General features: G+C 33.7%; 2 protein-coding genes across 7 annotated transcripts in view; one reads left to right on the top strand and one right to left on the bottom strand.

The window, feature by feature from the left end:
* The window catches only part of LOC102600251 (tRNA(His) guanylyltransferase 1-like), a 21,058-nt gene that overhangs the window by 1,626 nt on the left and 8,063 nt on the right, over positions 1–11,369 (top strand). The window contains exons 2-7 of one of the 6 annotated variants that reach the window (XM_015305657.1): positions 2,123–2,238; positions 2,389–2,440; positions 4,708–4,765; positions 10,225–10,347; positions 10,594–10,725; positions 10,813–10,857. In XM_015305657.1, coding sequence (XP_015161143.1) covers positions 10,244–10,347; positions 10,594–10,725; positions 10,813–10,857 — 281 coding nt within the window. In that variant the 5' untranslated portion in view covers positions 2,123–2,238; positions 2,389–2,440; positions 4,708–4,765; positions 10,225–10,243. Of the gene's footprint in view, positions 1–2,122; positions 2,239–2,388; positions 2,441–4,707; positions 4,766–6,502; positions 7,033–8,796; positions 10,348–10,593; positions 10,726–10,812; positions 10,858–11,369 lie in introns of those variants that run through there. The other 5 variants (XM_015305660.1, XM_015305659.1, XM_015305658.1 and 2 more) reach the window with 5 other exon arrangements.
* On the bottom strand, positions 3,523–4,503 carry LOC102599916 (phospholipase D alpha 1-like). The gene has a single exon (XM_015305663.1). The coding sequence runs from the start codon at positions 4,002–4,004 to the stop codon at positions 3,591–3,593; it is 414 nt and encodes a 137-aa protein (XP_015161149.1). The 5' UTR covers positions 4,005–4,503; the 3' UTR covers positions 3,523–3,590.

The raw sequence follows: 11,369 nt of genomic DNA on the forward strand, positions 1-11,369 counted from the left end.
TTGAACTCTCAATAATTTGAACCAATGAGAACCAAGTATTAAGGATTCTCAATTCGGCACGCATCCCAAAATCACATCATAGCCGTCCAATCACTTTCAAAAAACACAGTTAATGCATTTAATAACCGTAGACACTGGATTATAAAAGCACACGGATAATCATTCTGAGCCGTCAGATACACTATCACACACGATCCCCACAATCCCCAAAGCCCTCTTATATAATCTTTCACTTGCAAATTCAGCAGAATTTTTCTTCAATCACAAAAGTAAAAGAGGAGAAGAAGGAGGAGGAGGAACAATTTTTTCTAAGAGGTAATTTTTTTAATTATTTTGCTGCATATATTTATGAACTTGTTTTTTTGTGTCTTTGAAGATCATGATTGATTCTGTCTTTTTTTTTTTGGAAATTTTATGGCTAGGATTTCTGATTATCTCTTGAACCAGTCCCTTCTATGGTAGTGGAATTCTTTTGTGGCAGAAAGCTAGGATTTTGAGGAATGTTGTTGAATATTTAGGGATTTAACTGCTCTTGTATTTTGATTCGGTGTGTACTGTGCTATCTTAGGGTTTCAGGATAAAAGATCATTCCTTTTTGCTGAAAATAGAATTTTAGTGTTGGAGTCGATACATTGGGTGCAAATTTGAACATATTTGTGTGTGTGTTTGTTTGGTGGGGGGGGGGGAGGTATTGATTGTCAAAGAATTTTTTATTTTTTTTATCTGTATCTTCTAATAGATATTGTAGTGAAGCAATCTTAGGTTCTGCAAATTTGTAGAATTTATATTCCTTGTTAATGATAAGCTTTGAATGGTTGTGTATTTGCTTCACATTATAGTATTTAGTGTAAAGTTGAAATCTTTCATTAGGATTTCTTCTTAATTTTTGTGAATTGTGGGTATACGCCTTGTATTTTTGCAAAATTGAGTTAATTTTGGGGGTTTCAACTTGAAGTTGAGTTTTTTCTCATGTTATATTTCTGTTCTTATGAGAATTGTGGGTTGTGGTTTTATCCTATTTTTTAAAATTAAATTTGAATTTTACTTTTTCTCTTGAAGAATACTTAAATTATTATCATAATTGTTTTAATATTTTTAAAAAAGAAAATATAATTATTTTCCATATTTAGGTATTCTTTCAAAAAGTTTGGAACTCAAAATTATTATGCTCATATCAAGAACATAAAAACATTCACAATGTAGTTATTTAGAGAGTTTTGTTTAGGGGTAGATTTTTCTTCCAACAAATTTTAATATTTTCTTTTATATTATAAGTTTGTCATATGTAGGCCAATTGGCCAAATTATATAACGATATTATGCTTTTAAGTATAGTTTTTATCATCTAATTTATCACCTTTATAATTGTAAGCTTCCGCATGACGTTCTAATTCATTCAAACCCAACATTAAGCTGCTTAAACGCCAAATAAAATCCTTTGTATAATAATCAAAAGTCAGAGTTGCAATGTCTGTTGGGAAGAAGTTGAAGGTGAAGGAAAAGAGGAGGAAAGGGGATCGTAGGCCTAACCATCGTAAATTTATCGATATTTTTTGTCCATCAAAATTATAGCAATACTTATTGTACCGAGAGTAATGTGAGTAGTACCTTATATTTGGGCTCATATATATATATTACCCTAATTAATAAGTGAACAAGGATAGGACCAACACAACAAGTACTTATTGTACCGAGAGTAATGTGAGTACCCTTATTAATAAGTGAACAAGGATAGGACCAACACAGCAAGTACTTATTGTACTGAGAGTAATGTGAGTAGTACCTTATATATATATATATATTACCCTAACTAATAAGTGAACAAGGATAGGACCAACACAACAAATACTTATTGTACCGAGAGTAATGTGAGTAGTACCTTATATTTGGGCTCATTTTATTTGATAGGTGTCTTTATCCTATATCTGCTAATTACACGTTTATTATTCTTTCTATGTAAGGTAAACACGTGTAATATTTTACATCTTATTTTGCATTCTCTGAGATCGTCTCTTCTAAGCAGCTGAAGCAAAATGGTCATTCTTCCCTTTTTGCTTCTATTTTAGGACCGAGACTTCTTCCCGATTCCTCAACTTTGTTTACTCTTATCTTTGTTCTTGCAGTGGATGTTTATGGGTGGAGAAGATGGGTGGTGAATGAGATTTTGAAGTAAAGTTTTGGCTTAGCATTATGCCGTTGAATCCACGACTTATGATTTTATTTATTTATTTATTCACCTGTAAGCATTTCAATTCGAGTTTTGTTCTTTGATGATGTGATATCAATATAAATTATTCTAATCACTATGACGCTGTGTACATTGATTCAGCAAAAGTGTTTGATGATATGCTTGAGTCAACTAAAAATTACTGTATTTCTTTTTTCACAGATGTTCTTTGAGATTTTGACTTACAAGCAAGGTACTATATTTACAAGCTAAGGTACACTATTTACTTTTACTGAACCATATTTGTGATCAATATATGTGTAGTATTATCATTATGATTTCCTATTGCCTTTCTGTTTTTGGATCCCCTAGAGAATGTGAAATCAAATGTTGTAACACTTATTCTTTAGATGGTTTTGGTGTACTGAGATTCACATTGAATGTTACTAATAATGTATTATCGTTCGAGGTTCTTGAGAATTAAAGCAATAGTTAACGAAAATTTACACAAGGCACAAATAAGGACTTAGGATATATAGATTCTTCTCGAGTGTAATAGTGACATGTTGTAATTCAATGTTGATTGATGAAAACCATATACAATCATGTTCACAGTTTTTTGCTTAAGATAACTCCTTGACATTGTCAACGGGGTTGACTAACATAATGAAGTCATATTTCTGAATTCACAGTGTAGGACTAGAGCAACTAAATGCAGGGTCGATAAAAATGACAATTGTGCCTCAATCTCAAGCAAGTTAGAGTCAACTATACAAATCCTCACTTTCCATGTCATCTATCAAAGTCTTGAAAGAAAAAATTTCAAAGTATCAGCTACCAACAAGTACAAGTGTAGCTAAATGTAGGATTACCTAAAAGAAAATCAGATATTCTTACTTGCACCCCTTGATTAGGGACGACCAGACTACGTAAATTAGTGTAATTAGTGAAAATGTTGAACATGACCCATAGCAATCTCAGAATCTCTTGCACCATCCATTGACCTTTGATTGATGTTAGCAGATCCAATTATAATGTATGCGTCATCAATTTCAAGAAAGAACAAAAGACGCAAACATTAGTTTGATCAAAATGATCAATAGAGATAAAGTTGGTACTCCCTCCATTTCTATTTGCCTGTCTGGTTTATAATTTGACACAGAGTTTAAGAAAGTAAACAAGACTTGAATCTTGTGGTCTTAAGCTAAAGATGTGTAGAATGTACCACTTAACATGTCGTCAAAAGTTAGAATTGAATAGTTGGCAGAAAAGGAAGAGACATTCTTTGTGAAACGGATTAAAAAGGAAAGTAAGACAAAAAAAATTGAAATTGTTTACTCACCGATCATCATTTTTGAATGAACGTAAATTATAAAGCGTCTATATTCTTGAGCTCTTGCATAATTAGTATCAGGAACTGGTTTCTAAGGAGGTTTGTATTCTCCAGGCTTTTTGACTTCGCGGTTTCCAAGACAGAAGAATGTCAAGTACTCTCTAGGATCAACAATAGTATTTCCCTTGGTCTTAATGGCATTGCATATGTCTGTGTACATCATTTCCATTGTCTTTTTCTGCCAGTCTAGAATTGCCTGAACAGAATCACTTTCTGGTATACCTTCTGGCCACATCGGAAGAACAATGTAGACCGTAAATCTCTCCTCTGCTTGAATCTTGCTCACAATCTTGAGTGAGATCTCCTTTGGGATAAAGATGCAAAGCTCCGATGTCCTCGAGCTTGATATCATTTGCAGGCTTCCAACCATAGCAACTTCCAATAAAGTATTGGTTTTCAATGTAAATGAAATTCTTAGCTCGACGAATGGCACTAATGTATGCATCGTGGATACTTTGATCAATGACGACGCTTTATCTAGTAACAAGGCCTACCTCAGAAGCTTCTTCGGGGTTTACAAGGAAGTCAGTAACAATGCCACCATCAATAGACCGAAATATTTGAACATTCTAGGTTTCTCTATCCCTTGATGTTGTAACTTCCGTTGGACGAATAATAAATTTATCAAGCTCATTCATTGAGTAGATAAATTTATTTCCAATATGCTTCCTCCACCTTTGCTCAAAAATATACAAGACATCCCACACAACAGGCCCTTCTAGCCTACAATGAATGTCATGCCAAGGCTCTCTTGGACCACCTTTCACGATTGAAGATCCTGTAAAGCTAGGCTGATAAAAATCTTGCTTATGTATTGTGTCCAATGTCCTGAATAATGAGTGATCTCGAGTATCATATCGACCATAACAAAGATCAATATCACCAAGACTTACTATCATCCTTTTATGTGACATTCCTCTTGGAATTTCAATGTCTACAACGATTGTCTTTTGATGATGAGTAAACAATGTACCAACTTGAAACCCCTGAATCTTTTGTGTACCAACTTGAAACCCTTGAATCAGTGCCTTTCCACTTTCTTGATCATGAGTTGACATTGGTCCATCTCTTTTTACTACCTCATCTGAAGTTATATTATCCCAAACTAGCAATAGAACATTAACTCATTCACTTGCTTTCTTTTTCAGGAGCTCCTCGAGAGTAAGTTCTCCGCCTACCTTTGGCCTTTTTGGATTTCTTATCAAGGTAATTTTTGTATACACTGACTAGGAGGATATATAAATCACATGCTTTGCATTGTTGATTGCATCAAAAATGTCTTCCCAACATCTCTGAGGTTCGAAAAGTCCTTGTGACTTGATATAATTTCTGATATCGTTTGAAATCTCTGCATCGGAGTTAAGTGTAACTTGACACCCCTGTCTCTCCTTGAAAAGCGTATACTTGACTCCTCTAAATGCAAGGGATGTAATGCCTCTAGACCAATTACTGTCTTGCTTTACGCATTACTGTCTTCTAACTCTTGAACTAAATTCTTGGTCCATTTTAATTTGTCATTCACCTTTTCTCTCTTTTTTCTGTTTGTTGCAATAACTCACTATAGGCTTTTTTCCATGGAACTTGCTTAAACCATGGCTATTTTTTGGTTATGCACTTCATTTGATCTGTTCCTTCAAACTTTTGACAGGAAATATTTCATTTTCTCCATGCTTGCTTCCTCCCTTTTGTGTTTTCTTTATTTGGTTTTTGAGTACATAGTTCTGTTTCTTTGATTTCTATTGCCACTAAAGCTCCTTTCATTTCTCTTATGTGATTGAAATTGATATTTGTGATAGTACTTTGCATGAGCCATTGTCTATCATTTCTATTTGTTTTCCCAATTAACTCCCACTACGTACTCTGCTATATTTTAAGCTAATAAATGTTGAATCAAAATGAGTGATATTTTAATTGAAAAAATCTTTTTTTTATTCAAGGAACTAAAGAAGATCATATATTTCATGTTTAACAAAATTTGGCAGCTACATATTCTCCTTTGCTGCTGACTTTCCTTTATCAGGTATTTTTGAAATGTCAATACTTAGTTACTTGTGAGAAGTTTAGGTCCAAACTTAGATTATCTTGTATTACAAATTTAGTAAGACGTACTCTGAATCTAGCCCAGTATGAAAAGAAAAAATTGCTTTCTAACCTATTTGGTGTTCAATACAAATTACTTCGCTTGAATGATGTATATATATAATATTTTTTACTATTTTATTCTTTCTAAATTTATGTACGACCAGGCAATTCTAGCATGGTTGTCTCTTGGTTGGAGCAAGACAACCAACTAGATGCAAGAAGACTGACAACAAAGTAATCTCAGTTGCTATTAGCAACGAAAGTTAGCTTAAGAAGAGAGGACATTTACTCTAGCAGTGGATATGACTGAGAGAATAATTCAAAGCAATGTAGTAGAGGTGTGCTATATAACCCAATATTCCGAATCTGCACGTGGAAAATTAAAAAATAAAATAAAAATAATTTTTTATTTATAATATATAGAAATTAGTTGGATTACTTTATACTGTTTAAATTATTGCAAATCAGTTTACCCCTTCAGAGTCGGAGTCACGTGAAGTTGCAGACTTAAAAACAAAAAAGAATCGTTTGATTCTGATTAGATCGATACGAAATATTAAAAAATAAAAAGATATTTATAAAAATTTATGGTTTAAAACAAGTAGGGTATAAATTATTTTATTAAAGATAAAATAAGTATAAATAAAAATTACTATAGATAAAAAAAGTATTTTTGTTTTTTTAAATCGATTAAAAAACATAACAATAACATGTTCATTGTAAAATTTCATTAGTGAAATTTTGAGAAAGATAGAATGTACATATATTATATTCTTATCTCATAATAATAAAAAAATAACTATTTTCAATAGATTGGGATTTTATTTTGTGTATTCTTTATTTTATGTTTGTTATGAAAAATATTTTGTATATTGAGATTTCCGACCTCACGCGCCGAGATCTGGGTGATACACACCGCTCAGTGAATGCTGGTACGGTCACTCAGCAATCGATCGGCTCTAATCTAGAGCACCGCAGCCCTCCTCTCTCTTTCTCTCCGTCGACGCCAGCGAAACTGAGAGACACCAACGCCATCTCGAGCACCAGCGCTGCTCCGACCAGACGGCAGCTCCGACGGGATTGCTCCGCTCCCCTCTTTCTCTTTCTCTTTCCCTCTCCTTCGTTCTTCTTCTCCGTCTCCTCTTTCTCTTCGTCTGTCCAGCAGCCGACGAGGACCACCAGCAACCACCGGACAGCAGCAGCAGCCGGCGACAACCCACGACAGCAACAGCTCCGGTCAACAGCAACCAGCGAGAGCTAGCTCTGACTCCGGCGAGCTACCGGCCAAACAACAGCGCACCAGCAGTGCTACTGTTTGTCGCCAGAGACCAACCAGATCTGGCCGGAAAATTGCCCAAAGACCACCGAAGCCCTCCATCTTCACCGACCAGGTTCTATCTATCCTGTCTCTCTTTCTTTCTTGATCTGAATCTATTTTCTGGGCCCTCTCTTGCAGATTTTGTGTTTTTGTTTTTTACTTTGAAACCCTTCTTGTTAGGTAAGTTAATATTGCTTGGTAGGTAATTACACCATACTTTCAATAATTTGAAGAGCATAGGAGTAGATTTTAAGGTTATCTGATTGTGCATTGTGCATTACACTCTGATTATCTGAATTTTTTATTTCTGATTGGCATTTTAGTTCAGATTAGGGCTCCATCTTCTATATTCCGGATCAGTACTTTCTTGTTTTCTATTATAGTTTGGATCAGTGCTTCAGCCTTTAGTATAGTTGTTGCTATCTTGTCTTTTAGATTATACACCTGTTGCAGTATTATTAAGTGTATTCCTGTGTAGATTTTACATTAGATTCAGTATCTTTCTAGTGGATTTGGTATCTGATGGTGGTATTGAGTCATGTCTTCGGTTGAGGCCGAGGACGAGGGAAAATAGTGGTAAGTGGGTTACGGGTCCCCATAAATTGAGGGTAGGATCATGGAACATAGGTTCGTTGACGGGGAAGTCCATAGAGCTAGTGAAAATTCTCAAGAAGAGAAAGATAAATATAGCTTGTGTCCAAGAGACTAGATGGGTAGGTTCCAAGGCTCGGGATGTCGACGGGTTTAAGTTGTGGTACTCAGGAGGCTCAAAGGATAGAAATGGAGTGGGTATTTTAGTAGACGGGGATTTGAGGGAGCAAGTGGTGGAGGTTAGGAGGATCAATGATAGGTTGACGACGATTAAGCTAGTCATTGGAGGATGTACTTTGAGTGTTATTAGTGCTTATGCACCTCAAGTGGCATTTTTGAAATGTCAATACTTAGTTATTAGTGCTTATGCACCTCAAGATCATATATTTCATGTTTAACAAAATTTGGCAGCTACATATTCTCCTCTGCTGCTGACTTTCCTTTATCAGGTATTTTTGAAATGTCAATACTTAGTTACTTGTGAGAAGTTTAGGTCCAAACTTAGATTATCTTGTATTACAAATTTAGTAAGACGTACTCTGAATCTAGCCCAGTATGAAAAGAAAAAATTGCTTTCTAACCTATTTGGTGTTCAATACAAATTACTTCGCTTGAATGATGTATATATATATAATATTTTTTACTATTTTATTCTTTCTAAATTTATGGACGACCAGGCAATTCTAACATGGTTGTCTCTTGGTTGGAGCAAGACAACCAACTAGATGCAAGAAGACCGACAACAAAGTAATCTCAGTTGCTATTAGCAACGAAAGTTAGCTTAAGAAGAAAAGACATTTACTCTAGCAGTGGATATGACTGAGAGAATAATTCAGAGCAATATAGTAGAGTTGTGCTATATAACCCAATATTCCGAATCTGCACGTGGAAAATTAAAAAATAAAATAAAAATAATTTGAGCTTGGGACTTCCATGTTGGAGGTCTCAAGTTCGAAACCCCTTGCAAGCGAAAGCAAGGGGTTTGCCTTCTGGGTCGAGCTCGTCGCACCAGGCTTGCCTAGTGCGGGTTACCTCTCCTATGTGGTTTGCGAGCTATTGCATAGGAGCGGGGGTTTTACCCTGTGCGCACCCAAAGGGTAGCGGCTGCGGGTTTCCCTTGTCATCAAAAAATAAAATTAAAAAATAAAAAGATATTTATAAAAATTTATGGTTTAAAACAAGTAGGGTATAAATTATTTTATTAAAGATAAAATAAGTATAAATAAAAATTACTATAGGTAAAAAAAGTATTTTTGTTTTTTTAAATCGATTAAAAAACATAACAATAACATATTCATTGTAAAATTTCATTAGTGGAATTTTGAGAAAGATAGAATGTACATATATTATATTCTTATCTCATAATAAAAAAATAACTATTTTCAATAGATTCTCAGCTTAAATAAAGCATTTTAGAATAATTTGAAAAACGACGGAGGAAACTCAAACTACTATTGCATTATTGAACATGCCGTTAAGCTATAATTCTGGGGCGGAGCCATATTAGAAGAAGCGATTTTACAGAACACAATTTCGTTGGAAAATTATATATATACTAAAATAGAAGTGTCAAATATTTATAAAACATTTCAAAAATAAAAATAATCCTGTTTAAATTTAAATGGAAGAAAGTACTAATAGTATTTTATTTTGCATGAAGGGAGTAATAAATATATTCACATTCATTATTAAAGTTGTAGTTCTATAACGTCCCCCCACCCAATCCCTTTATTTCTTACCTATCTTTCTTCTCAGCTTCCATATATATACAATATAAAAAATGGTCAAATTATTCTCCTAGGTACAGAAAAAGAGTTTGATAGACTTTTGCAAAAATCATAAATTCAGGTACTCACATACTAATATTTCTGTCTCTGTCTTCTTTATAAATATTTGCTTTTGTTCTTTCTTCTGTTAATTAGTGGTCTTTAATGGCCTAAGTACAGAAAAAGAGTTTATTAGACTTTTGCAAAAATCATAAATTCAGGTACTCACATACTAATATTTCTGTCTCTGTCTTCTTTATAAATATTTGCTTTTGTTCTTTCTTCTGTTAATTAGTGGTCTTTAATGGAGTTTTTGTTGTTGTTGTAAAGATTTGTGCTTTTGCTTAAAGAATGGATTTTTATGTGTTTATGATTCTTGATTAGCTGAATTTACCTTCTTTTATTGTTTATAATTAATCATCTGATGTATATAATATATGAACATTAGCATAGTTGGGTGAGTTATAAGATTCTTTTTACTTTCCTTTTATAAAAAACTCTTTATTTTTTTTTGGGTATTCAGATTTCTGTTTGGGGGTTACATTAATATTGATGGTTTAGATCTGGGTAAATATGTTAATTTTTTTTTGGATTTTCGCTGGAAATAATTTGTACCTATTTTATATTTTTGGGAGATTATCTTGGTTTTTTCTTTCATGTGCAAATATCTATGGTTTTTTTTATGACCAATGTAAAAAAGGCAAAGCGCATTGGTCATATATGGGATAAAGAAACACAATATAAAATTATAGTTAATACCATGATTGTATTTCTCCCTACATTATAAATTTTATTATTCTCTATTTTTCAGCCTAAAAGTGGCCCAAATAGGTTTGTTGAAATTCCAATGAGAAAAAATAGGTTTTTGTTACATTTATAACTTCACATAAATCTTTTGTTTCAATTAGGTTGTAGCGGCATTTGGGAATGGCGAACAGCAAGTATGAATACGTGAAATGTTTTGAGGTGGAAGACGAAGTAATGTACCCAAATATCATTGTTGTTCAAATTGATGGCCGCGGCTTTGGCAGGTAATGAGATGTTTAAATGTTTACGGTTTGCATGTGCCTTTATTTTTTGTCTTCTTATCTTTCTGCAAATTAAGGTAAAGGTGTTGAAATCTAGAGATATCCAGTTAAAATTTTATTGAAGTATAGGTCTCTGTTCAGGTTAAGTGCTAGTTCTTGTCAATTGGTGTTGGTATCTTGTGAATATACTCTTGCTCCTTTTTGGGTTTTGTGGTATTTGATTTTCTAATTTGCATTGTATATGTTTAGTTTCTCGGAGAAGCATGGATTTGAGAAGCCGAATGATGACAAAGCCTTGAACTTGATGAATGCTTGTGCTATTAAGGTATTAGAGAACTTCTCTGATGTTATATTTGCGTATGGATTTACTGATGAGTACAGGTATGATGCGTTTCTTACTATTAGACAGTTATACCCTTTTTCTTCCCCCTTGAAAAGCTTGACAATGTGGTACAACGATTTATGCAGTTTCGTTTTGAAGAAGGAAACCACATTTTACCAGAGGCGAGCAAGGTTTGTAACCTATTTCATATCTCAAGAATTTGATATCAGTGTTTATCAATAATTATTTTTGGCTCTTCGGACGAGTAATTTGAATGATGCACTTTGTCTTGTTAGTATTCATATATCGTTGGTATGGTACAAAATTATTGTTCTTGCATAGACAGTATTCCTTGTCCTATGCTTCTTGAACACTCTTTGAACGATTGCATGATAACTTTGTACATGATTCAACTAGAATCATCTTTTCTGTTAACTACAATATACAAATCTCTTCCTCAGCAGTTGGTTTGCTAGATCATGTCCAATTTGTCTTTGATTTTAGATCATCATCTCAACAATTTTTTTTGGATTCCTGACACCAACAATCTGTCATTATTTTAAACTTGATTGTTACATTGTCCTAGTGCTGACTGCTAAGGAACTGTATGTTATATAACCAGTCTCTAACAGTGAAGGTAATTCAATTATGCTCAGGGATGCTGCTGCCTCTTGGATAGTTTATCAACTTTTTATCTCTTTCT

Source organism: Solanum tuberosum, unplaced genomic scaffold, assembly GCF_000226075.1.
Source record: "Solanum tuberosum cultivar DM 1-3 516 R44 unplaced genomic scaffold, SolTub_3.0 scf00928, whole genome shotgun sequence".
NCBI lineage: Eukaryota > Viridiplantae > Streptophyta > Magnoliopsida > Solanales > Solanaceae > Solanum > Solanum tuberosum.